The sequence below is a fragment of the Pelodiscus sinensis genome, chromosome 29 (assembly GCF_049634645.1).
Source record: "Pelodiscus sinensis isolate JC-2024 chromosome 29, ASM4963464v1, whole genome shotgun sequence".
In the NCBI taxonomy this organism is placed as follows: Eukaryota; Metazoa; Chordata; order Testudines; family Trionychidae; genus Pelodiscus; species Pelodiscus sinensis.
In genome coordinates, this window is record NC_134739.1 from 2,920,260 (window position 1) to 2,947,234 (window position 26,975).

The 26,975-nt window shown below is 58.8% G+C and overlaps 1 protein-coding gene across 1 annotated transcript in view; it reads right to left on the bottom strand.

Annotated features, from left to right (window-relative positions):
* Positions 1-4,023: 4,023 nt before the first annotated feature.
* The window catches only part of LOC102461409 (alpha-2-macroglobulin-like protein 1), a 71,634-nt gene continuing 48,682 nt past the window's right edge, over positions 4,024-26,975 (bottom strand). The window contains exons 18-36 of the mRNA XM_075911657.1: positions 22,629-22,770; positions 20,619-20,844; positions 20,268-20,394; positions 19,653-19,774; positions 18,980-19,031; positions 16,045-16,119; positions 15,473-15,649; positions 14,924-15,005; positions 14,548-14,704; positions 12,114-12,188; positions 10,729-10,888; positions 8,951-9,168; positions 8,592-8,807; positions 8,355-8,479; positions 7,320-7,410; positions 6,825-6,893; positions 6,396-6,498; positions 5,934-5,975; positions 4,024-5,691 (exon numbers count right to left, since the gene is read on the bottom strand). Of these exons, the coding sequence (XP_075767772.1) occupies positions 5,657-5,691; positions 5,934-5,975; positions 6,396-6,498; positions 6,825-6,893; positions 7,320-7,410; positions 8,355-8,479; positions 8,592-8,807; positions 8,951-9,168; positions 10,729-10,888; positions 12,114-12,188; positions 14,548-14,704; positions 14,924-15,005; positions 15,473-15,649; positions 16,045-16,119; positions 18,980-19,031; positions 19,653-19,774; positions 20,268-20,394; positions 20,619-20,844; positions 22,629-22,770 (2,294 nt within the window). The 3' untranslated portion in view covers positions 4,024-5,656. The remainder of the gene's footprint in view (positions 5,692-5,933; positions 5,976-6,395; positions 6,499-6,824; positions 6,894-7,319; positions 7,411-8,354; positions 8,480-8,591; positions 8,808-8,950; positions 9,169-10,728; positions 10,889-12,113; positions 12,189-14,547; positions 14,705-14,923; positions 15,006-15,472; positions 15,650-16,044; positions 16,120-18,979; positions 19,032-19,652; positions 19,775-20,267; positions 20,395-20,618; positions 20,845-22,628; positions 22,771-26,975) is intronic.

A 26,975-nucleotide genomic window follows, 5' to 3' on the forward strand; every position in this document is an offset into this window, starting at 1 on the left:
GATGCTTTTCCGCAAAAAGTGTTTTTGCAGAAAAGCGCCCTGCCAATCTAGACACTTTTTTCCGAAAATGCTTTTAACGGAAAACTTTTCTGTTAAAAGCATTTCTGGAAAATCATGCCAGTGTAGATGTAGCCAAAAAGCAGAACTAAGTCCTGCTACAGGCTGGGGACCGACTGGTTAAGTATCATAGAACCATAGAGCTGGAAGAGACCTCAGGAGGTCATCAAGTCCAGCCCCCTGTCCCCTAAGCCAAGGCAGGACCAATCCCAACTAAATCAACCCAGCCAGGGCCCTGTCAACCTGCGACTTAAAAACCTCCAGGAACTGAGATTCCACCACCTCCCTAGGGAACCCATCCCAGTGCTTCCCCACCCTCCTAGGGAAATAGTTTTTCCTAATATCCAACCTAGACCTCCCTCACCACAACTTGAGACCATTGCTCCTTGTTTTGTCACCTGTCACCACTGCAGACTAAACAAGCCCAAGATTCTTTCTAAATCTCTCTGTTTCTAAGTTTTCCCTACTTCATCTTTCACTGAAAAGCCAAGTGCCACCGCTTGGGTCCTCCGGGGAAAGGGTAGGTAAGAGAGTTATTATACTCGGTAACTTCCTCTGTATACTTAGATGAGTGCAATTATCTAACCAACGGTTGCTAATGCCACCCTCAGGGGCAAAGAATCGATCTGTGTGATCAGTGCTGTGTGCTGTGTTTTGTTTGCCCTCCGAATACCAGTCACAATGAAAATGGCTTTAATTTCATACTATCCTCCCCCGATCCACCTCCAGACATAGAGTTTTACAGCCCTTAAGCTTTGTGACCTGGGGCAGGAGGGCAAACCTGGAACCTTCTAGTCAGATTGGTGAGCACGACCCACAAAAGTTCTATTTCACTGCTGGGCTCTACCCTCCAGTTCCTGCCTTCTCAACAACCTGCTTTCTCTTAGCTCAGAGCACAGCTCTCCCACCATACCATCAGGGTGCCCCTTATGCCCCAGGGCTGACTGGTTATAGCCACCCCAACTCAACCAGACTGGACCCAACCTGGGACTTGAACCTACGACCCTGTCTGCTCCAGGCCAGCACCCTATGCCCCAGGCCATGCAGGAACCCACCCCAGCACCCTACTGTCAGGGTGCCCCTGGCTGCCCCAGCGGGACCCTACACTGCAGCTTTCAGGGTGGGAGCGAGGAGCACGGGGGCCCGGTCCCCGGCAGTGGCTGCAGCGCGGCCTCCCCAGCATGTCACTCCTGGTTTCCTCCCACCCAACCGAATGTTCCTGCCTGGCGACAGAACGACGTCATCATGTCATCAGCGTCAGCAGGCTCCCAATGAAGCAAGAGTGGCCAGAGAGAGGGGGGGTTGGCGAGAGGAGCAAGCAGGGGGGCAGCCCCTAGTAATAACAGAAGGATGGGAAGTGTTGGGTGCATCGGGCAGGCTGTGTCTGAATCTGATGTCAAGGCAGAACGAGACCAGAAGGGTCCTTGTGATTCATTCTGTCCCTTTGGTGCTTATGAGAATAGTGAAATAATCGAAGTGTGTTTGAATGTGAAGAATAGACGTTGGAGTGCTAGAAGAACAGTAAACGGGCAGGGGCTGGACTCAGTGACTCCTGAGGTCCCTTCCAGCTGTAGGATTCAATGATTTCACGTTCACTTTCACCCAAGTGGCCTTCCACTTTCAAATTCTCAACCAGTTCCTCCTTATTTGTTAAAATCAAATCTAGAACAGCGTCCCCCAGTAGCTTTTTCAACCTTCTGAAATAAAAATTTGTCTTCAGTGTTGTCCAAGAACTTATTGGATAGTCTGTGCGCTGTGTTTCCCAACACGTCTGGACAGTTGAATTCCCCCGTCACCACCAGATCCTGCGCGTTGGATGATTTTGATAGTTTAAAAAAAGCCTCGTCCTCTTCTGCCTGGGTAGGTGTCTGTAGTAGCAAAATGCTAATTCGAACTAGTTTTTAGGTCTAGATGCACTAGTTCGAATTAGCTTAGTTCAAATTAACTAATTCAAATTAAGTTAGTTCGAATTAGCGCTGTAGTGTAGACGTACCCCCAGAGCTGCCATGGGCAGTCGGACCCAAGGGCCATGCCCAGTGAGGGAAGCCCCCTTCTCTGGCTAGAGAAGCTCCCAGAACAGGCGCTGGCGCTGCGGCTTTGTGGGGGCAGTGTGAGCCTGGCGCCTGGGAAAGGTCCTGCTCAGGGACAGTCTGGCGGGAAGATGAGCACGGGAGGAGAACAGGGAGTGGTTCCCGCAGGACAGGAGTTTTCAGCCTGTGCCCCACAGCCCCCGGCAGGCTGCAGACATGCTCTGGGATTTCCAAGGGGCTCTGTGGTGCCTTTGCAGATGTGTTAGGAGCGGCGGGAAACCAGGGGCTTGTGTCTCAGCTACTCGGACTCGGATGGGATGGGATGGGATGGAGCAAAGAAAATCCAATTCTGCAGCTGAGGGCAGATCAAAGCCCCGCTGCACAGTGGAGGTGGGTGGAGCCCAAAGGAAAGACTGTCTGATCATGGAAAGGGTTAGGCAGCCTACACGGGGGGCTGCTACTAGCTCCCCCCCAAACATCCCCACCAGCAACAGGAATTAAATGCCACCCGCTCTGGTAGAATGAAGTTAGGGCTCCAGACGCCAGGCCTGGGCAAGGAGATGGAAATGTGGCTGCCCCCTCTCTGTGCACAGGACAATACCGTCTGTAAACGGGGGGCACGTCCTGTTCCCTGGAGGGTGACACCCAGCTCTCCTGGCCCCAGACAGGCCCAGCCCGCTGGGGTATTTGTGCCGTCGCTGCCCACTGAGACTGAGCTTGTGAGTTTGACTCTTTGCTGAATCTTTCAGTCCCCGGCCCCTCCCCACTGCAGCAGGTGCCTGTAACCCCCCCCCCCCCACACACACACACACTGCACCATGAGCTTCCTGCTCTCAAGGGCCCTACAAAGAGGTTTTGCTTCTCTAGGACGGGGGCGGGGGCTGAACGGTCTGTGGGGTTTCTTGCAACCTGTTCACAGTGTAGGTCTCAGGAACATGAGCCCTGGGCTGCCCTGGGGCCCTGCAGGCCTGGCTGGGCGGCCACAGCGCGTCTGTCAGGCTCTGGCCCCGGCAGGGACCGTTCACAGAGGGGCCCTGCCCCAGCACGGTCCCTGGCGTTACACAGGTGGCACCAAAACACAAACAGGCAGGAGTGGGGGAGGGACAGGCTGCTCCTCCCTCTCTCAGGCTGGGGCTGCCAGGTTCAGCCCAGTAGGGTTGCCAGGTGTCCGGTATTTTTGCGTCCTGTCCGGTAAAAAAATTCAGAAAATACCGAACACCTATAATGTGTCCAGTATTTTCTGACCTTTTTTCCCTGTGTAGCCAGACAGGAACCCCCCTGTAACATCCATTTTTGCTTGCCTGGAGCACTCAGGGCACACAGAGCAGTAAAATCAGCATAGTCTTTGAAGCCTTGACAGGAGGCCCAGATATGCCAGCTCACCCAGTGACCCTGGACAACTGTAAGCAGAGATAAGAGGGTGGTCGAACTAATTGTTGACCTCGAGGCTGCGAGAACTGCCTTGACTGAAACCCATATTGATACGAACACACACTCGTCCGGGGGGAGGAATCTCTCGCCCAGTAAAGAATGTCCAGTACTCACAATTTAGTTCTCTCTCTTGCAAGTGTAAATTAACTTGAAACTCCTTTGTAAGAACTGGCGTCACTAAGACAGACCAACACAATTTGGCATCTTAGATAAGAAAGAGGATACGGGCCCCTATGGGTATAAAGATGGGTCCAGCAGCACACTTACTCTGAGCGTCAATCTACGATCTATCTGCTGGTCGGGTTAGGTAATTGGCCTCCCGAGGTTCCATGGGGACGCCCACCTCGTATTCGTCTTTCCTAGGAATTGAGGGACTGGCCCTGGCCTGTCACGCTGGAGTCGAGAGGCACAGAAGGGGGTAAAAATTGTACCTGGATGTGTCCTTTGTCTTAAGTGTACACATAGACTTAGAGCTCTTTAAAGATTAAGCTGTCACTTGGTACCATTATTTCTATTTTCTATCTTTATTTTCTTTGTAACCATTTTTAAGATCTATATTTGCTAGCAGTTAAGAAATAGAGCAATAGCCATTGTAACCTTCTGATTTATAAGCTTCTTTAATAAACCTGTAACTGCTTAAGTTTTAACCTGACTCCTTCAGTTGCTGTAATGGAACCAAGCACAATTTAAAAGAACTCCAGCCGGACATAAGGGACAGATACGGGCATAGCTGGGCATTTGGATCGTGTCGGTTCCAAAGTACAGATCCGAAGGGGCATCTCTCAGCCTTCCCTAGGCTGCCCGCTGCGAAGGGATCCTGTATCCTAGCAGTCAAAGTCTGAGGTGTAATAAGCTCTCCCTGTAAACTCTGGGGCGTCTGTCAGCCTGTTGGCTGCCCACCATGAAGGGATCCTGATCCTAGCAGTTAAAGACACGGACGTTAAACTCCTCGGGGCGCCCATCGGCCTCCCTAGGCTGCCCGCTGCGACAGGACCTTGTGTCCCAGCAGTTGAAGACTCGGGTGTAACACGCACACGCACAAGCACACGCACTACCCTGACCATCGGATGACACCCTGCCAGGAGGCAAAAGTACCAGACATCTGGCAACCCTCAGACACACTCAGCACCTGGGCCCAGCCCCCCGTGCCTCGGCTCCCTCTCCCGGACCCCCTGCTTACCTGGGGCCACAGGGAAGCTCCCTTCCGGCTCCATGAAGAAAACAAAATGGCTGCCGGCAAAAAGCCTAAAGAACTGAAGCCTTCCCTGGTCTTAGCGCTCAGCCTGTTCCCTCTTGCTACCCCTGTTCTGACTCTGCAGGCACTTAAAGCTGTTTTCACGCTGTTTCATTTATTCATTTTTTTCTTAACTCTTCTTTTTTTGCTCAACAACTTTGGTCTCCCCCCTTTTTTTCCCTCCACAGAATTTTTTCCCTGGTGGTTTTTTTTGGAGGCGGGTGTTTGGTATTTTTGGGTAAATGATCTGGCAACCCTACAGGCCTGGCGAGCCAGTCGAGCTGCGGTGGGCGGCGGGAGAGAAGGGTCGAGGGTGGCTCAGCGTCACTCGGTCCCTACTCAACTGGACTGAGCTAATCAACCCTCCCCCGCAGCACAGCAAGTGCCGACCACTGGGGCGAGGCCTGGGGGAAAGTAGGTCAGGGCAGCTGGTTTATTGCCATGGAGCCTTGTGTAACCAGGGCAGCTCTGCCCGCCGGGGCTGGGACCTGGGGGCTGTCGCAGTTAGCGCAGGGCAGGAAGGGGGCAGAGCCGCAGGCCCAGGAGCGGCTGCTCTCAGGCTGCGGAGGAGACGTGCGAGGAGCAGCAGCCGGGCAGCACAAAGCAAGAGAGCAGCCTCACACACAGGCGGGGGTTGTATCTTGTGTTACGGTCTCAGCAGGACACACGGCAAACCCCCGGGGTCCCCACAGCAGCCCCTGGTTCCCACGGGTGACGGACACCTGGGACCCCGCGGCTGGTCTGGGGGTGGGAGGGGGGAGCAGGGGGATGTTTCCAGAGCAACCAGGGAGGCGTTGGCTGAAGAAGGTGCAAAGGGGGAACAGCAGCAGCCGAGAAGATCCTGGGGTGTCCGGCTGCCAGGGCGGCTCTCAGGACGGGCGCGGGGGGCTGCTGGGTGGGGGCTTCAGCAGGAATTTTCCATCATCTCAGCATCAGGGGCTTTAAATAAACAAACACCCCCTGAGAGAGGATCAACCCCCTCCCCCGCCCGATGGACACCTCTCCACATGGCCCCCAGAACTCTCCCAACCCCCAAAGACTCCCCCCTCACAGTCACCCCCAGACCACAGAGTCCCTTGTGCCCCACATAGACCCTTCCCCCGACACAGACCTCTCCCCCCCACGGCCTTGCCCCCCGGACAGGTGTAGGGACTGGAGATGGGTGGGTGCATCACACCTACCTGAGCCGCAGGGGGCGCTGTACTCAGCCTCTGTGTGCTCCCCTGCAAGGCAAGGGGGGTGAGGGATGAGGAGAGAGCCCCTCCCCCCACTCCCGCCCAGGCAGAGTCTGTCGTCCCAGCCCAGGGGAGCCCTGCTGTGGGTCTGAGCCCCAGAGGGTGTGCAAGGTCGCCCAGGTGTCTGAGTGGGGCTGAGCGCTCTCCCCAAGCCCCGCCCCCCCATGAGTCGCCCTCAACGCGCTGACATAACCACCCTGCCAGCCCTTTGCACCTGGGGGGGAGGTTGCACCTGGGGGGGATTCATGGACCTGGGCCCTTGGGAGGGGGGAGAGTTCAGTGACCCCTCACTGAGAGTGGCACAGCCCCCCAGAGTAGCAGTAACAGGGGTGGGGCCCATGCCGGAGACTGACTGTGCCATGGTGCCCACGGGAGCGGGGGTCCAGGGCGGGCCCTGGCAGGACTCACCCGGCTCGTAGTAATCGTACAGCCTCACAGGGGCTGCTCTGAGATTCTTCACAGGGAAATCCTGCTCCAGGGAGAAGGTGAAACTTGCCACCTCCTTCGTCAGCTACCGAGAGAGCGACAGAGCGAGTGCCTGGGCTGAGCGTCTGCACTGGCAGCGCTAACCCCCTTCCCGGGAGCAGCCAGGCCCAGCTCCCCCACCCCTGAGTTCCCCACAGCCCCCTTCACGCCCCTCCCTGGGGTCTGGCTGAGGCTGGTCCCAGGTCCCCGTCCTTCATGCAACTGGGGCCCTTGGGACGGGGGAGATTTCAGTGCCCCCCCACACTGAGGGTGGCGAGGCCCACCAGAGCAGTAGTTATGTGGGTGGCGCCCGCGCAGGACACGCCCTCCCCATTGGCACCAGCCCCAGAGCCCTGAGCCGCCCGCACTCACCTGGTCCAGGTAGATGGTCACCTGGTCCTTCTGCACCTCCAGCCTCTTCACCAAGGGCTGCTTCTCCAGCTAGGAGCGGGGGGAGGGAATGGCTGAGCCTCGCACGGAGGGGCTGGGACCGGAGTCACTGCCCGGCTGGGGGTGGGACATGGGGCCCCAAACACCCCCCATGGCCCAGGGGCCTGGCTGCCTCCCCCGAAGTCAGTCCCACCTGGCACTAGGGGGCTGCAGTAGGAAGAGGAAAGTCTAGGCAGGGGCGCTCTGTTGGAGGGGAGCTAGTCACAGGCAGGAGCTGCTCAGTGACGGGATGGGAGTCCCAGGGCTGTGCAGCGCCTCACGGCTGTGTTAGGGGGCGCTGTGCTGCGGGGGGCAGGGCGCTGTGGGGGTAGCTCTGTGGGGGTCAGAGCTGCAATCTGTGTTCTCCTGGGGGGCTGGGCTCTCCCCATGGACCAGTCCCTGGATTCGGACTGTGTGACTGGCACTGTCTGGTCTCACCTGCCCCAGGGAGCTCTTGGCGGGGACGTAGCCGGACGGCAGCTTGGCCTCGATGATGGCCATGTTGGTGGCTGAGCGCTCCCCCCTGTACCTGCAAGAGGAGCCAGGGGCTGAGGCCGGCCTCTTCCAACCCTCTGATTCGAAGATTTCAAGGGGCTCCGAGCCCTGGGGGTGAATGGCTCCCCCAGCCCCCCCCAGCCCTGCAGTAGGACGATGTGCTCGGGGGGATTTGGGGTTCAAAGGGTTTGCTCCAGGAGGAGTAACTCTCGGTGTCCCTGGGTTATTGGTGTTACGAGGTGAGAGGGGATTCAGGACCCTGGCCAGTGGCTGGAGGGTGGAGTCCCGTGACCAGGGACCTGCAGACCCAGCTCGGGCCACACGGCCGGTTGGGGCCAGCGGGAGGCCAATGGGCGGCAGAGAGAGGACCCAGTGACCTGCCCGGCTGGTTCCAGTCGGGGAGCGGAGGAGGGGGGAGGGGAGCAGAGAGGGGCCCAGGCGACCCTGGTTACAGGGACAGAAGGCAGGCGGGAGGGCGGGGGGAGCTGCTGGGGAGGGATCTCGGCGGCTTGGCTGGAATACGGGGGCTGCTGGACGGGGCAGAGGGCTCAGGCAGAGGCCCCCAGGCTGCAGGGCAGACTCAGACGTGCTGGCGGAGGGGGCCAGGCCCACAGGCCTGAGAGTTCCTGTGCTGGGTTCAATGCTCAATAAACCTCCTGTTTCACGCTGGCTGAGTCGCTGCGGACTAGAGAACAGGGCTGCGCCGTCCCCCTGGGAGTGCAGGCCCCGGGGCCCGGAGCGAGGGGACCCCCTGAGGGGCCCACGGCAGAGCCAGGCGGGCTGGAGCTCAGAGAGGTGGGGGGACGGAGGAGGGGCTCAGCCCCCAGGGGAGAGCGGATCCCCACGGAAGGGGGTTACCCCTGGGACCGCTGGGTGCCCTGTGAGTGTGACAGACAGCTCTGCCCAGCCCCTTCCCCGCTGCCTGGGCCTGTCCTTGCCCCGGAGTCGGACCCAGCGGGTGGGGGGCCGGGCTGGTACCGGGCGTGCAGGGCCAGGCTGAAGCGGGATGCGGCGCCCTCGCTGCACTCCTTCGGCTCCGTCTCCACCCGCAGCTCAAAGGTGGCGGCGCTCTTGGGGGGCGGCACGTTGTAGCGCAGAATCAGCTGGGAGAAAAGTGAGAGGGTTGGGGCGGAGCCTGGCACCGTGGGGCCCAGCCGTGGGGCAGTCCCAGGGCACAGCCACTCACCGCCGGGCCCCAGGCGCTCCTGCCCTCACCTGCACGAAGACACAGCCGCTGCCGCTGGCCTGCACCGTGTACTGCCCGGGGATCTCCTGCAGGGCCGCTCGCTGCAGCACCAGCCGGTTGGCGTTCTCCACGTGGAATTGCTGCCGGGCCCCGGCCGGGGAGCTCACGGTCACCGACACCGTCCCGCTCGCGCTGTACGTCAGGGCTGCGTATCTGGCCAGGGCCTGCAGGGCCACCACCGTGTCCTGGGGCAGGGGAGTCACCGAGCGGCTGAGAGGGCCCTGCCCAGACTCACTGCAGCAGGATCGGGACCTGCCAGGTGCTGACACCAGGGCCAGGCTCCCAGCCCCTGATGCCGGGGGTGTTAGCCCAAGGGCAGGGCGGTTACCTGTGTGGAGGCAAAGCCCCCGTAGGGGTTCTGCTGCTTGCTGAGCCAGCGGACGATCTGGGAGGCGGTCGCCAAGTCGGCAGCAGACACGTTGGGCAGGGAGAGATGGGCCAGGAGCACGTAAGCCGTCAGCTCCACCTCCGCCGAGGGGGCCTGGTCCCAGTAGGGTCCGGGGCTGGGCAGGGCCTTCACCTTCCTCCGCCAGTGGAGCTGTCCCCCTAGGAGAGGGGCCGAGGGAAGGGCAGCCCCACGGCTGCAGTTACAACACAGCGGGTCACCTGTTTGCCTGGCAAAGGGACCCGGGCCCAGAGGGATTCCTGCCCCCCACCGAATGCAGCCACCTCTGGGGCAGGACACAGCAGCTGGTTCCCAGGGCACTGGGCGGCTACACAGGTGTAAGAGCAGGCCACTGGGCTGGTCATCAGTAGGGTCTGATCCCTGGCTCCAGGGATGCCGGGAGCGTCGGCTGGCTGAGCCAAAAGCCCAGCCCAGGTACATCACGGCGGCAGGTCATCCCGAAATGTCTCTGTCATGCAGGCAGCAGAGGGGGACAGGGATCCCCATGTTAGTTTGGGCTCCTCTCTAGAGGCTGACCCAGCTGAACGACATGGGGCAGAGCTGATGCCTGTTTAACACCCCGCCACCGAGTGATCCCTAGATCCTTGAATGCGGGACCCTCACCCAAGGGGCAACAGCCCCTCGGGGCAGCCCAGGAACACAGCTCAGGCCATGTCCACACGGCCGAGCTTTTCCGGGATTTTAGAGGTGTCCCCGAAAAGCTCTTCCGCGCCCAAGGAGCGGTCTCCGAAAAAGCGGCCGCGTTCTCCCAGCATCCCTGTACGCCTCATTGTGTGAGGAAGGAGGATGGGCCGAAGGAGGAGGGTTTCCAACGTTTGGCCCCATGGAGACAGGTGCAATTTCGAAAACGCCTCTTCTGAAAAAAAGGCAGAAAAAGATCCGCAAACTGCGGTTCCCAATTTGTGTCTTTTTCCGACTTTCCTTTGCAGTCTAGACACAGCCTCAGTCTGAGCTCAAGGGAGCCAGCGAGAAGCCCCAGGGGTGTTGGGGGGCGCCCGCAGGGGCGCGTCCCGTGACTCCCAGAGACGGCAGAGCTGTGAGCCACTGGGTCCGAAGCTGTTGTTTAGCTGGCTTGTGCTTAGCGCTGGCACTTCCAGTCACTGGCAGAGAGCCCCTGCGTGAGTGCGGGGTCCCCCAGGCCTCGGTGCGGGAGGGGAGCACGATGCTGCTGAAGGGCAGGGGTGCAGCTGACGCCCGGCTACCCCCCACCTCCGTGGGGTCTTGCAGATGGGTTCCCCCAGTGCCTCTTAGCCCCTGGTGCCCCAGGAGCAGAGCTTCCCCACCCTGGGGCAGAGGCTGGGTGTTGTGCCTGGCACTGCTTACCAGGGGAGGAGGCAGCACACTAGCCGGGCAGAGCGTGGAGAGAGAAGGGACTGTCCCTGAGCCGGCCGGACCGAGCCCCCGACCACGCAGGTCGTGCCTCTCTGGGGGGGGGGGCAAGGACCCAGCCGCGTCCCCTTTGCCCCGTGTGCTGGGCCCAGGGACGATCTCGCTCTAGGTGTGGGGGGTGAGAGTCCCAGCCCATTGGCCCCTCGCTGGCAGCCTCAGCAGAGACCAGAGGCGGGTTGGGAAGCTCCGCTGGGAGCCTAAGGAGGCGCTGGGGGAGGGGGCCAGTGTGTGGGCAGGGCCGGGGGGGGCAGCCCTGCCCTGTGTCTGGAGGCCGCCAGGGGGGAGGGCACTGGAGCGAGGCGCTGCGGTACCGGCGCTGACGCTGTGCTGGGCCAGGCTCTGCAGAAGGGCGTCCCGCAGCTCCGTGCGCCCCGCCAGCCCGAAGGCGTAGGCCAGTAGCGCCTGCGTGTAGAGGTCACTGGTGCGCGAGGACTCCTGGAGGCACTGGAGGGCCCTGGTCACCGTGGGGTCCTGGGATGGGGGAGACACCCAACAGACGCCCCATCAGGCTGAGCTCTGGGGGAGTCCCCCAGGTACCACCCCCTGGGCCTAACACTGCTCCACCAGCCAGCTGTCACCTGCCCCTGAACCATCTCCCACCCGACTGCCCATAGCGTGGCCCGATCCCCCCACCGCCCCACACCCAGACCCAGACGCTGGCTGAACAGCTGAATATGCCTGATGACCTGACACCGCTGTCCCCAGCCCCTTCTCTCCCTGACCCGCTTCCCAGAACCAACCCTTCTGCCCACTGCCCCCATCACACCCCAAACCTCTCCCTGGAACCGACCCTCACACCTCCCCCATCACACCCCAAACCCCTCCCTGGAACCGACCCTCACACCTCCCCCATCACACCCCAAATCCCTCCCTGGAAAGAGCCCTCACACCTCCCCCATCACACCCCAAATCCCTCCCTGGAAACAACCCTCACACCTCCCCCATCACACCCCAAATCCCTCCCTGGAAACAACCCTCACACCTCCCCCATCACACCCCAAATCCCTCCTTGATACCAACCCTCACACCTCCCCATCACATCCCAAATCCCTCCCTGGAAATAACCCTCACACCTCCCCCATCACACCCCAAATCCCTCCTTGATACCAACCCTCACACCTCCCCCATCACACCCCAAATCCCTCCTTGATACCAACCCTCACACCTCCCCATCACATCCCAAATCCCTCCTTGATACCAACCCTCACACCTCCCCATCACATCCCAAATCCCTCCTTGATACCAACCCTCACACCTCCCCATCACATCCCAAATCCCTCCCTGGAACTAACCCTCACACCTCCCCCATCACACCCCAAATCCCTCCCTGGAACCAACCCTCACACCTCCCCGTCACATCCCAAATCCCTCCCTGGAAACAGCCCTCACACCTCCCCCATCACACCCCAAATCCCTCCCTGGAACCGACCCTCACACCTCCCCATCACATCCCAAATCCCTCCCTGGAACCGACCCTCACACCTCCCCGTCACATCCCAAATCCCTCCCTGGAACCAACCCTCACACCTCCCCGTCACATCCCAAATCCCTCCCTGGTACCAACCCTTACACCTCCCCCATCACACCCCAAATCTCTCCCTAGTACTAACTCTCCCCTCACTATCCCCAAGAAGCTCCAATTCTGCCCCCAGTTGCTCCCCCCCCCCCCCCCCGGGAAGGCAGGGTTTTGCCTCACCGTGAGCGGCTGCCCCAATTCCAGCAGCGCCGCCGTGATGTAAGCCGAGAGAGAGATTTCATCCACGATGCCGCCCTGGGGAGGATGGAGAGACAGGGAGCTACCTCAGACCCAGCTGCGCCTCGCTGCCTGGAGCTGGTGGTCTGCAGCCCAGGCCAGCCCCTTTGAGCCAGAGCAGAACCGGCTTGAGCACTGCACGTTGCTGATTTGAGCTCCTCCTCCAGAATTTGAGTTCCAAGCAGCTATCCCAGGGCAGTGAGTTCCACAGGTGTGCGATAAGAGGTGGTGGTTGTTCCATTTCAGAGTTGTATAAAACTGCCAGAGAAACGGACATTTCCCAGATCTCCTTTCTGCAGCGGCCGAGGGATTCGCCCCTCCCTGGGGGAGCATCTGCTCGTTAAATCGTCCCCCTGCTTCAGAATGTGATTGTTTCCCGAGATTTGTCTCCATCCAGCTCCCAAATGGGTGAGCACAACCCAGCCCTCCCGCAGAGACCCGGCTCCCTGCAAGCTGGGGGCAGGGGCAGGAATTAGGCTGGGACTCAAGCTGCGTGGGATTTCCCACTGAAGAGTTTCTTCAGGCCAGCGCAGTTTCCACAAAGCCGAACCTCGGAGGGAGACGTTCGTTTTGCTGAAATGTTTTGATTTCTCTCGGGAAAGCGGAAACGCAGCCATGGTCAGAAAATCCTATGGGCTTGTTGTGACTGGGTGCTAGGAACATTCCTGGCCTGGGGCCCAGCTCCAGTAAAGTTTGGGGCCAGACCTGTCTCCCAGCCCCACCTGCCAACACCATGCGCTGCCCCCTTTGTGTCCCTGGGCACTGCCTGTTGCCCCAGGTGATTTGAAATGACCCAGAGCCCCCACTGCCAGCACGCGCAGCACAGCGGGGATATAACGGCTTCTGGCCTCTTCTTTGGGCGGCTGCTGGTACATTCATCCCAGTGGCCCTGGGGGTGGGGGTGTCTCTGCACACTGCCCCCGCCCCGAGCAATCCTGCAGCCAATAAGAAGCTGTAGAGGTGGCGCCTGCAGGCAGCAGCGCCTGGAGACCCCCGGTCTCCCTGCTCAGGAACAGGATGTCCCAGGTAAGCTTTGCACCTGCCCCCAAACTCCCTCCCAGAACCTGCAGCCCTTGTCCCCTCCTGCTGACCCACCCTCTGCTCCAACCCAGAGCCTGCACCCAGCGCCCAGCCTCCATCCCACCCCCACATTCCCTCCCAGAGCCAGACCCCTCTTCCCCTCCTGCAGCCAAACTCCCTCTCAGAGCCTGCGCCTTGCAGCCAAACTCCCTCCCAGGGCCCACACCTCCCCCAATTCCAGGGGGGCAGGGGCAGGTGGAGCTGAAGTTCAGCCAGTCTGCAGTGAAAGGCCTCGGTTCAGGTTGACAATCTGGGCAAGGTGCAGCTTGGGGGCTGCAGGCAGCTCACTGGAGTTCTACGTGTGGCCTGCGCATGCCCCCTCCTCCTCTTGTGCACGGGGGGCCCACACATACCTACTCCCCCATGGCTTCCCAGATGGTTTAACTAAAAATACCAAACAGCCTCCTCCCCTCCAAGAAAAGGACCCGACAGATAGCAGGTATTAAACAAAATAAAAAAAAAAAATCATCATGGCCCCTTTAAGAAGAGGCCTTTTTTGCTGGTGGACATTTTCTTTTTTCTGTTCCAGCCACAAGACAAGCCCCTGAAGAACCAAGTAAGCGGGGGCCTGGGGGGGTCTCCGGGGGGACGTCTGGGGGAGTCTCCGGGGGGGCCTGGGGCCGTTTGCTGAGTGTGTCGCAGGGTTGCGAGGTGTCTGGTATTTTCGCCTCCAAGCAGGGGAAAGAAACAGGTGTCTGGCCGAATGGGGCACAAATCACCTGATCCCCGGTGCTCCGGAATGCTGGGAGGGGGAGGGAGGCGGCGGGATGGGATGTGCTCGGGGGGGAAGCAGGGAAGGGGCCGGGTGGAGGTTTGAGGGAAGGGTTGGACTGTGGGCGAGGCCTGCAGCAAAGGGGAGGGTTGAGACAGGCTAGGAGCCAGGAGCCCCGCTGACGGGTCTCGGTGTGTTGAAAAGGGCTGGCAAAGGAGAGCCCAGTGCAACGTATTTCATCTTATCCCTGGACGCGTGGTTAGCGCGCGTGTCCTATCCAGCCTGGTGGCCCACTGCGATGAAGGAGGCTACTCATGCGGCTACTCACTAGGGTTGCCCAACGCTGGCATAGTCTGCCCAGTGCCAGCCAGGAGGCCGGGCTGCACCGTAGCCAGGGGTGGATAGACCAGGGCTCCTCCCTCCTTCTGCAAAAACCCTCTGACCCGGCTGTCCTGGCCATTCAGCTGCCGCTAAAAGGCAGGGAAACGCCCAAAGGAAAGTGGGTTACAACAACCAGCTGCAATGGGGGGGCGGGGGGGCAGCGACTTCCCCACCTTCTCCCTCCACCAGCCCATCCCCTTGAACCTGCAGGGCGTTGTTCAACAGCTTCCCCACGCTGCGGAAGCAGCCGCTCTCCAGCTGGTGACGCTGCAGCCACCCAAGAGCGTCCTTTAGGTGTTTCTCGTCGATGAAGATGTAGGGTCTGGCCTGGCCAAAGGACTTGAGGACGAAGGCCGTCAGCCTGGGCGGGGAGAGACCCGTTAGAAGGACCCTCTGCCGGAGAGCTGTGGGGCAAGAGGGGGGCAGGCCTGGGGGTCAGAGCAGTCAGGGGAGCCCGGGATGGGAATAGGGGATTGGCGAGAGGGCCGTGGGGCAGAGCTGTGTGGGGAGCAGGCTGCAGCCCATGTCTGTCCTGTCCCCACCCGGAGCCCTGACTCGCCCGTGCAGGGTAGCCCCTCACCAGGTGTTGCCCGTGGAGTCGCTCTCCCCGAAGGCGCTGTACGAGCCGTCCTTGTGCTTATAGCGAAGCTGGCGCTGGTACCCTGTGGGGTGGGAGAGACGCACTGAGTCCTGGATCTGCTCGTCCGCAGGGGCTAGAATCCACCCCAGCCTGGGCCCCACGCGGCCTGCTAGCACCACCCCTCCGCCCACACTGAGACTCAGAAATTCTATGGGGCGGTTTGAATGCAGTGACAGAGCTGAGGCCGAAGAGGGCCCTGACCCCCCTAAGTCCTGCAGTGCCCCGGCCTGGGGCTGGGTCCCACCCGCCCCGGGTCCCTAGAGGGGAAAGGGCTTTTCTCCCTCTCCCGAACCCCTGAGCCAAACACTCCCCATGCACCTGGCTTGGAGCTGCGGCCCTGAGAGGAAAGACCCAGGATCCCATTCCCTGACCAGCCAGTGCCCGGAGCTGGGGCTGGACTGGAACCCGGGCCCAGAGATGGCATGGACAGGCCCTGCCCTGGCCCCAGCATACCCAGGGGGTGGGGGTGGAGGTGGGCAGGACACTCACCGCTCTGCAGGAATCCCTGGGCCTTGTCTCTGATCTCCGGGCTCAGCTGCCCGCTCTTCTCCAGGTACTGCTGGATGTAGATGTTGGGAGCGAACCGGACCATGTTCTGCTCTCCACAGCCGTAGGGCATGGCCAGCAGGCGGTCTATGTTCTGCAGAGCCGCGCCCATTATGTCTCCTGCCACCAAGGGGTCGGGGAGCAGAGAATGACCAGGCTGAACAACAGCTGCCCGGTGCTAACTCCATGTCCCTGGAGCCCTGGCACCCAGGGCTCTGAGCCCCCAGTTCAGTTCAGCCTGGGGGGTTACGTGGGTAGCTGGTGAGGAATGGCCCAGAGGCCAATGCCCTGGCACAGCTTCCTGGCACCACCGTGTGAGTCTGCAGCCCCTCGCTGGGCGAGGCCCTGGAGCACAGACTGCAGGACCGGTCCTGCCCCAGCCCAAGGCCCCCACTCCACCTCCTGGGGCTTTCCCGTCCGTGACGCCCTGGCTCTCTGACCGGAGCGCTGGGCACAGCCGGGCTGGCTGGGCAGGCACCGCGCCCTGGCAGGGGTGGGGCAGGGGAATTCCTTACCCAGGACAGTCACGTGGGCCCGCTCGGACCCCGCCAGGACGTTCGCAGGCAGCTGCAAGGAGATTTCTTCGGACGCTGCGAGACACAAAGGCAAAGACACAACCGGAAAGGCCTGCTGGGAGCCTGCCCCAGCCTGCAGCCAATCAGATCCCCCCATTCCACACCACTCGGGGGGTCTCGCCCGGTCACTGCCCCTCGCTCAGTCCCAAGCTCCACGTGCTGCGGTACGCCAGGGCCTTGGGGGAGGGGCGGGGTTCTCAGGGCAGGGCCCTGCCTGTGGGGTCGGCCCCTCTCCCGGCCCCACGGGGCCCTTGTGTTGAGCTCTGCAGGGAGCTTAGGACACGTGGGCCAGGCTGACGGGAGGAGGAGCTGGTGCAACGGGCCCAGTGAGACTCGGGAGGAGGAGCTTGGGCCATTGGTCCATGGCAGCCGGTTCCATAACTGCCCACTAGGGGGAGCTTCTTCCCCGGGCAGCTGGGCCCCGCCCCTGTCACAGGCAGGTCACTGGCCTGGCCTACACCTGGTCTGGTTCGGCCTGGTGGGTCCCGTGCCCCTAACTGGGCTGCTAACGTGCCATAGCCAAGAAACGGCTCAGGTGTCTTGTTACCTACTAGCTCTCTTGGGGAGCGGGCATGATACTCATGGAGAACACCCCCCACCCTGGGGCATCTGCTTGAACCAAAGACAGGGCAATGAAAAGGCAGAGGCAGGGAGATTAAGGGAACGCCCCAGGCTCATCAGCATGGAAGATGGAACAGACAGACCCTCCGTTAGCAAACAGAATGGAGAACGGCACTTCCAATGCAAGGCCCCCGAACAGTGCGACACCAACAGCAGAAAAGAGCAGCCTGGTAGGGTGCTCTGGATGCTAATGAACCCAGGCCTGCTCACACCCAAATCAGTCATTATCAGACCAACTATGGTAACAGATCCTATTGCTATCCAAAATACCGACACTGCCTAGGCCCGTCACGAGCTCTCTCACGGAACAGCGCCCCAGCCAGGAAGGATCAGTCTCTATTGTCCAGCCTAGACAAAACTTTGGAATACTCCCCTGAGCCATCTGTTCACCCATAAACACATCGGCTGTGTCTACACTGGGCCACTTATTCCGGAAAATCAGCCGCTTTTCCGGAATAAGCTGCGAGCTGTCTACACTGGCCCTTGAATTTCCGGAAAAGCAACGATGCTGTACTGTACAAAATCAGCCGCTATTCTGGAAAAACTATTCTGCTCCCGCTCAGGCATAAGTCCTTATTTCGGAACACTGTTCCGGAAAAGGGCCAGTGTAGACAGCCCAGTAGTCTTTTCCGGAAAAAAGCCCCGATCGCGAAAATGGCGATCGGGGCTCTTTTCTGGAAAAACACGTCTACACTGGCCACAGACACTTTTCCGGAAAAAGGGCTTTTCCGGAAAAGCAGCCTGCCAATGTAGACGCTCCTTTTCTGGAAAAACTGAAAACGGAATAGTATTCCGTTTTAAGCATTTCCGGAAATTCATGCCAGTGTAGACAGCTCTTCAGTTGTGTCCCTACAAACATTTCTGCCATTGCTCAAGTCCAGTGTTCTGATGCCTGGGTCTATTCTAAAGTCCGCATCAGTTCCACTGGACGTCATCTGCTCCTGACTGACCATTCTGGGGGCTCTGCTCCACTTGTCTCCAACACGCTGAACCCCCAGCTACCACCATCAACCTCTGGGAACCCCGATCAGTTCAATCTTCACAGACGGAGAGATCTCTCTTTTTCTCTCCCTCTTTAGGTATAGCCTGCTGATAGGGTTGCCAGGTGTCTGGTATTCTACCGGACACTCCGGTATTTGCGCTCTTTGTCCGGTAAAAAAAAATCAGAGAATACCAGACATGTGCAATGTCCGATATTCTCTGATTTTTCCGGCTGCGCACCAGACGGAAGCCTGGCGTGGGTGGGAGGAGTGGCTAGAAGGTGGGACCATGATCCGTGCTAGGAGCTTCTGATTGCGCAGAAGCCTGGTGGGGGCGGGGGTAGTGGCTGGCCAGACTCCCAGGCTTCTGCGCAATCACAGGCTCCCAGCGCTGATGGCGGCCCTGCCTCCCAACCTGGGAGTCCCAGCTGGGAGGTGGGGCTGTGATCGCCGGTCTGGGCCCGTCAGAAGGGGCAGGGGGAGTGGGGCTGGGAGAGGCAGTAATTATTATTCCGCACTCCTTGACCAAAATACTGCGTTTCTGGTATTTTGGGGGGGAGCATGTGGCAACCCTACCTGCTGGCCCTGCCTTAGGCGATCAGTTCCGGTTCGCTAGCCCTAGGGTTTGTAATCCCATTTCGTGAGATGAAATCGTGTAACTGCTCGTTTGTTTGGCTCCCCTTGTGTGGTTACTGCCTAGAAATAAATAACTCTCATTGCTAAGCTGGCTGCTTCTCCCTCTTTCCCTCTCTCTCCCTCGGGGTGTTGTTGGGCTTCCCCGTTCGCTCTTCAGAAGAGGTTCTTGTACCAAAGCTGAAGTTCCCTGGAGCGCCTCAAACTCCGGTGGGGTTTGCTCACCAAGGAGGTTCCCAGCAGGGCGGTTGTGGCGTGAAAGTGGGGATAGGGGGATGCTGGACCTGGGGAGGGACATGAGGGTGGCAGCTCAAAGTGCTGTTAAACCAGCCCACTAAGTCCAGGCACATCTAAGGGGTGGGCTCATGAGTGTGGATTAACGGGCCTCTCAGACGTGCTCTGGGTGTGGCTGTGTGTTTCGAGGGTGGGAGAACCCCATCCTGGGGAACTTAGTTCCTGCAGAAGGGCCCCGTTGGGAGGGAACTGGCCGCGGGGAGAAGTGCAGCTCCATATGAGAGCCCAAGTAGCCCATGCACCCCCCATAATCTTCCCTCCCCCATAAGAGTGTGCCCCAGAGTAACAGGCAAACCTGGTAACAGTCTCCCCAACCCACTGATCCCAGACAGGCGCTGGGCTCCTACCTTCCTGGCAGAGCAGGGAGCTGTGCGACTTCTCCTCCAGGATCCCCCCCGGCTGTTGGGAAGGGGCATCAGAGAGACAGTCAGACACCCCCAGCCAGGGCAGGCTCCTCCCCTATACTACAGCCCGTGGAGACTGTTCCCAGCCGGGCAGATCTCAGATCTCGGAGCTTTCCCCCTGCCAGTTCCCTCCGCCCTCTTGAGCTTTTCTGAGCCGCCCCCTGGGACTAACCCCCGTCTCTGTCGGCCCCAGGACTTCCCCCGACCGCCCCAAGCTTGCAGCGAGGGGCCGTGGGACGGGGCAGTGCATGCCTGGGTCAGGAACGTGCTGGGACGCTATTTTCGATGCCAGCACAAAGGACGATCACCGGTGCAGACTCAGCCTGCAGCCAGCGGGACGAGCGGCGCCGCACCAGTGAGAGAGGGCTCCGCGCGGGGGCCGTGCTCCCAGCCTGTCCTGCTCACCGGCTGGAAGCAGCAGGTGTGTGCGCCATGAAAGGGACGGGCGGGGGGAGCAGAGGCCAAGCTCCTGGAGGGGCCTTACCCCCTCCCCCGTACAACAGGACCGGTAAGAATTGTAAGTTACTTTCACCCCTGCCTACAGCCACCCGGGGTTGGGGGGTGAGCCCCAGGCACCCACCTCCCTCCGCTGGGCCCGGGCCCAGCAGACACTGACCAGGACCCGCAGGGGCTTGATCACGGTGTCCACGCGCCCCTGGGCCGGCACCACGGCCAGCTCGTTGCCGCACAGCTCCTCGGTGCGCAGGGCCTCCGTGCTGACGGTGAAGTTCACCTCCCCTGCGGAGCCAGGCGGAGACGCCCGTTAGACAGCCCCACGCCCATGCCCAGCCGCTGCAGAGGGCCCCGGTCCGAGAGGGGAGGGGACAGCAAGGGGGAGGATGGAGAAGAAGGGAGAGAAAAGCAGAATAAAGAGAAAATGGCGAGAGAGAGAAAGGGGGGAAGAGAGGGCAGGGCGGAGGGAGGTGGCGCCTGTGGGAAGTGGCGCGTAGGCTGGAAGGGGTTTCTCTGCCCGGGTGTCTCCCCCCCACCCTGCAGCTCTTCCCCTGTTCCCCTCCCCCATGGCACCAAGCCCTGAGAGACCCTTTCCTGCCCCTCCCCCCACTTCCAGCACAGAGCCTGTAGTACCCCTACCCCTACCCTCCTGCCTCCCCATGCAGAGCCTGCAGAGCCCCTCACCTGCCTCTCTAGTGCAAAGGCTCCAGCAAGAGGCCCCCCCCACACACACACTTTCCCCGCCCCTCCCCCAGCACAGAGCCCCAGCGCCCCTTACCCAGGCTGCTCGCTGTCACCTCCCACTGGAAAGTTTTCCCTTCGTCTGCACAGAGGCAGCTGCTGTAGGCGCCGTCCTCACCCGCCTGCACCTGGAACTGCGCCGACTCCGCCAGCATCACCCGCACCTGTGGGGCCGACACGAGAGCCCCTTAGGGCTGGGGGGGCCGTGCTCACACGCGCCAGCTCCAGGCCGAGAGGGGACCCCCTGAGGCTCAGGCCCCGCTCACCGCGTTGTGCTGAGCCCAGGGGTCACTGCGGGGTGTCTGGCTCACAGCTAGGGCCTGCTGGTGCCACTCGCTGGCCTGAGCCACTGCCCAGCCCCAGCCGGTCAGCCCTGGGCGGCGCTCACCTTGATGCACTGCTGCAGGTAGTTGAAGACGGTGGCCTTTAGGGTGAAGGCCTCTCCCCGGACCACGGAGTACGGCAAGGCCAGCTCCACAAAGAAGGGCTTGAAGACTGTGAGGGTGGCCGTGGGGGAGAGCCCAAAGCCCCCCTCCGCCGTGCAGAACATCCCGGCTTTCCACTGCGTGAGGGTGTCGGGCACCGAGAGCGGGACGTCCGTCGAGCCCCCCTCACTGGGCACGGACAGGCATAAAGTGATTTTAGACAAACATGCAACTCAGATTTTCTCTGTCATCCCAGCCCGGTGCCTGGACGGCAGCTGTGTGCTGCCCGGCATTACAGACTGCCAGGGAGCGTCCTTTGTGTGCCGTGGTGTCTCTGCATTAGGAGAACTCACATACAGGCGCCCTCCATCCTCGTGTGCCCCCCGCAGAGAACTGCGACCTCGATGTGGTCGAGCACCTTGAGTGCTCCCATGAGTCTGACAGAAACTGCTGGCAACCTCCCCTTTCTGGCAGAGCAGCCATGGCGGCAAGGTTGACGGTGGGTTCCAGGTGAACAGTGATCACGTCCCCACCCTACGTCCTCAGCAGCAGAGCAGGCAGTGGAGGGGAAACCACTGGGAGGGGGGCTGGGGATCACTTACTGGACAAGTGAGCTGCTGGGACTGATTGGGAATCCCCACTTGCACAGGACTGGGGTGCAGCCATGCAGAGAGAGAGCAGGGAGGCAAGACATGGCTCAGATGGAAATGATGGAGGGCTGGTCAGGTGCTCTAGGAAGAGACAAGTGAGGCACCCCATGCCTCTCTCCCTTGCACCTGATGAAGGGGGGGCAAAGTCCCTCAACATTTCCCACCACATAGTCATCTTAACTGCTTGGCACCATCAGATAGGCCCATCCCAGGACTTTTGGGGTAGGAAAACTGCTGAGCCATGGCCTATCCACTAGGCCTGCTGGCCTCCAAGTGAAACTCATTACCAATGTCTATTAAATAATTATTGTCTGGCCTGCTCTGTTATCTGACCTTCCATCATTTTCTGCAAACATGAAAATGTAAATCAATAGAATTAAAACAAAATAAAATAAAACATGGTGTAAAACCCATAATATTGTTCAATTGTGAAAATGTAAATGGATTAAAACTGATTTTTTTTAAATAAACATCAATATGATCTGTCAAAATTATAATTATACAAAAATGAAAACTGAATTCTGCCAAATCAAGACACAGGACTCAGTTCTGCCCTCCATGTGGCCCCGTGGAGCATCCAGGATTTAAAGCGGCCGTGAGCCAGCATGGGCTGTGCTTGCTGACTGGCGCAAAGGTATCCCTCCTTTAAAGACTTCCTTTGTTGCTTCTGAGCTCAATCCAAATACCCTGCTCTGTCCACTACTTCCTGGGTATGTCTACACTTGCCCCCTAGTTCGGACCAGGGAGGCAAATGAAGCATACCAAAGTAGCTAATGAAGCGTGGGATTTAAATATCCCGCGCTTGATTAGCATATTCGTGGCTGGTTGCGATTTTAAAATGCTGGTCGCCTGATTTAACTTGCCGCGTGTAGATGCGTCATAGTCTGCATAGACCACCCCATTTGCAACGAGGAGGGAGCACCACCAGCCCTCTCCCAATGCAGCTCAGCTGTGGCTCTGCTCCTGGCCCTGCCTTCGGACTGCTCGGCTCGGCTCTGTTCCTGGCCCAGGGCTGAGGCTGGGTGCAGGGGCAGGGCTGGGAGAAGAGATGCTCCCGGCTATGGGCCCGGCTGCCAGCTCCCCCACCCCCCATGGCCTGGCTGTGTTTCCATCCCTGATGCTCCTCATGGCCCCAGGTCCCCCTAATTGCTCCCCGCTCCCCCCCAAGAGTGGCTGCCTCGCTTCTGGCCCGGCGCAAGAGGGAGGAGGAGGGGGTGGACAGTGGTAAGGGGGGGGCCACCCTGGGAAGTTTGGGGACCACTGCTTCAGAGGGGCAGCCGTGGAGGTAACGCCATAGAAAGGTCTGCAGTGCCCCTCACTCACCCCACAGGGACCAGGTCCCACAGCCACGTCTCTGGGAAGTACACACGCGGCGCCGGCTCCGCCTGGGCGCTGGGCGCTGGCTCTGGCAGGGCGTTAGCTATATGAGCAGTGTCCATGTCCACGTGCGGTATCACCATTTCGACTGTCAGAGAGGGGATTAGGAAAGTGCACAAGAGAGTGTGAAACCGTCACCCCCACACAGGCAGCTCCAGGCCCTTCCTTTCCCAAACGCCGCTTTCAGGGCACTGCTGTTCTTCCCCTCACCAAACCGCCCACATACGGGCAGCAGCACCCGGCGCCCTGGCCCCTCCACGTCAACCACACCCACCCCTGCCTCCTCCCCCCCACACCTCCACATCCCTCCCACATGCAGCCTTAGCCACAGCAATGCCCTCCCCCCACACTCCTCCCCCATGCAGCCTTAGCCACAGCAACGCCCTCCCCCCCACACCCACACCCCTCCCCCATGCAGCCTTAGCCACAGCAACGCCCTCCCCCCCCACACCCACACCCCTCCCCCATGCAGCCTTAGCCACAGCAACGCCCTCCCCCCCCCACGCCCACACCCCTCCCCCATGCAGCCTTAGCCACAGCAACGCCCTCCCCCCCCCACGCCCACACCCCTCCCCCATGCAGCCTTAGCCACAGCAACGCCCTCCCCTCAAACTAGGGTACCAGATGGTTTGAAAAAATAGTAGACACACTTGATCTCAGTTTGGGAGTGGGGGGTCCAGCCGGGAGGGGAACCGGGCTGGCCAGGAAGGAGTTGGGAGGAGTGGGGCTAGCCGGGGGGAGAACAGGCCGGCAGGAAGCAGGGCTGGCTGGGAAGGGGTTGTGGGGAGCGGGGCTGGCTGGGGGAATCTGGGTCGGGGGGGCGGGAGGGGGAACTGGCTGGTGGGAAGCGGGGCTGGCCCAGGCGCACGCAGATCCTGGGGTGCTGCCCAGGCCACCCCCAGCCCCTTCTCTCCTCTCTCCCGTGTAGTTGCGTAAACACGCAGCGTGAGCATGTTTGCCAGCCAGGCCGTACGCAGCTATGTACTGATACTCATGATAATAATAAAACTTACTTAATTAGAAAATACCGGACATTTCTATGTCCAGTATTTTTGCCGTTTGTTTCCTGGACAGAAAGCTCAAATACCGGAATGTCCGGTTCAAAACTGGACACTTGGCAACCCTACCTCAAACACACACCAACACCTCTCCCCATAGAGCCTTCAATTCAGCAATGTCCTCCCCTCAAACACACCAACACCCCTCCCCTGTACAGCCTTAGGCACAGCAACTCTGTTCTCTCACCCCCCCAACATCCCTCCGCCATATATCCGTAGGCAGCAATTCCCTGCCCTCACAAACACCAACACTCCTCCCCTCACAGTATCAGACACACAACACTCAATTTTTTATGTTATTTCATATGAATAGACCCCAGATAATCCATGGATATTCATTTCATATCTGTGGGTATCCTCATCTGCAGATATGCATGTGGATATCCTTGGCTGATTCTTGCAGATATGGATGCAGATGCAGACACAAATTTGAATCTGAAACCCCGCAAATTTGCAGATATTACTGGATGTCAATGTGATACCCACAGACGTCCGCAGCTCATTTTTGTGGATCAAGGTGCAGATATACATTCTGTATCCATGCTTTCCACATAAGCCAGTGCTCTTGGTACTTCAGGTTCTGGTGGAATTTGGGGAAACTACAGATTTTCTCTGCGGCTGGTGAAAAACTCTTAAGAGTGACTCTTGGTCAAAATTGGCTAGTGCATATTTGTGACCTGAACTTCAAGTGCTCCATCAATGAGGTGCCAGTAGAGGAGAAGAAGCCCTGTCAAGGGCAGCATGGGCAAGCACACCATTTATGAGGGGTTCCCTAGTTTGAAACCCCTGGATTTCATACTTGAGGTCTTCTTAAGCTGCATGCCCTGACTCCAGAGGCAGCTCATCAGAGTTTGAGTTTGCTTGCCGTTTTGCCTTTGGGGTAGGGAGTTGGTTATAAAAAGAGGAGGGAAGGGTGATGACGAATATCAGCAGAACTGACTTAAATGGGGCCTGTGCATTGTATAGTCTTGCCTTAATCTTTGTATTCATGCCTGTGAGTGTGAAAGAAGTTATTTGCATATATAGTTGCTTGTATATGTAATCACATTTAAGTTGAGGCCCTCAGCATGTTCTGTGAGTATCCTTGTGGCCCCCGGGGCTTCCAAAGTTGAGTTCTCTAGCTCATCCCTGACAGGTGTCTGTCTAACCTGCTCTTAAATATCTCCAGTGATGGAGATTCTGCAATCTCACTAGGCAATTTATTCCGGTGATTAATCCCCCTGACAGGCAGGAAGTTTTTCCTAATGTCCAACGTAACCTCCCTTGCTGCAATTTAAGCCCATTGCTTCTTGTCCTATCCCCAGAGGCCAAGGAGAACAATTTTTCTTCCTCTTCCTTACGATACTCTTTTAGATACTTGAAAGCTGCTCTCATGTCTCTTTTCAGTCTTCTCTTTTCCAAGCTAAACAAGGCCAATTCTTTCAGCCTTGCCTCACACGTCATGTTCTCTAGACCTTTCATCATTTGTGTTGCTCTCCTCTGGACCTCCTCAAGTTTCTCCACATTTTTACTGAAATGTGGCACCTAGAACTGGACACAATACTCCAGCTGGGGCCTAATGTGGATGGTTCATTCCCTGTCTAGGGGACACGAGAATGGGTGGGTTAATTTACAATCTTCCTGTTTATTATTTTCCTAGCCAGGAGGGCACAGTGGGTGTGTCTAGACTACAGGGTTTTGTCGACAAAAGTGGACTTTTGTCGACAAAACTATACCTGCGTCCACACTGCCTTTGAGTTATGTCGATGTGACGGACCGGGCCACGTCTGGGCACAGCTGAGGGCGTCCGCTCAGGGCGAATTGCTGAAATCCGGGGCTCCTTACAGCCCCCAGACTGGTGACCTCTCCAAACAGGCCACACACCAGTCCCACAGAGCACTTCAGCAGCCTGCCTGAAGCCTCATGAGCAAAACCCCTCCGACACTCCAGCAATATCCGTGCCCCAGATGGCCCCGGGCCTATACACAGGTGGGGGGTCCTAGCACCCAATCCCACCTACCCCGAACAAGTTCTGTCCTGTTCCAAGAAACCAGCCACAGATCCCTGGTCAATTTACCCTCTGGACCTTACCCACAAATCACGCTGGGCCAATCCTTTAGCATCTAACATCTAAAGGTTCATTATCACAAGAAAGAAAAGCATGAGAGTCAGGTTGTTAAAGAATAGTACGTTACATGCACCGAATCTCCCAGTCCTCGACTGGTTTAAAAGTTCTTGTTGCACATCCTAGGATCAGGATGGGTTCACAGGTCTTCCAGGCTCTTCGATCCCTGCAATGCTGCCTCTGGGATGAAGTGCTGAGCTGAGAACAAAATGGCATCTACCACATGGCCTCTTTATACCTCCTTCCTGGCCTCTTCTTGTATGCAGCAGGTCACCTGGCCCTCAGCCTCTCTCTGCTGGCAGCTCTTAGGTCTCCGCCCTCATGCTTTAGGTGTGTCCTTGGCCCATCGAGTGCCATTGTCCCACAGGGCCTCGCTAATCAGCCTGTCCATAGCAATGCTCAACCACATTCTCAGAAATATTCAGCTTTCACACAGATTACAGATTCCTACCTACACACACAGACATTATACACTCACATAAATAGCATATACAGGATCAGCAAACAATAAGCTCCCATTCAATAACTCACATGGCCCCCTTTTATACCAATTTCTGGGGCCAACACCCCCACCTATGGGTGCAGCAGCGATCTGGCTGCTTCCCTCAAATTTGGTAATGTGACACCCCCAACGCAAAATTGATGCAGGAAGTGATGCCAGTAACATCACTGAGGGCATCACAGGCCTCCCTATGCTTTGGCTCTGTGTCATCACGTTCTACCCAATGGCAGAAACAACAGTATAGAGCTGAATGAGAGTATGAGAACCCAGTGTGCCTAAAATAGGCTTCATTATTGCAAGGTCTGCCCTATTGACAACCATGTCCTTGCACTGTCTCACCAACCCAAGGTATAACTTGCTAAAAACCACAGCTACTTGGATCTGCTTCTGCGGCATGATCCCTAAGTGTGTCAGGTGATTTTGGCCTGAGCTGAAGAAAATAGCGAATTTATCCAGGCCAGCTCTGGCAACTCTCTGAACCACAATTAACATTGTGTGAATGCGGGTATTCTCACCCCAAATCGTGTAGGCATTTTTGCACTTAGCCACGAAAACAAAATGGTGGCGTGCCTCAGTTTCCCTTTTCACACAGGACCTTCTGGCTGGAACCCCTTTTTTCCTGTAAAACG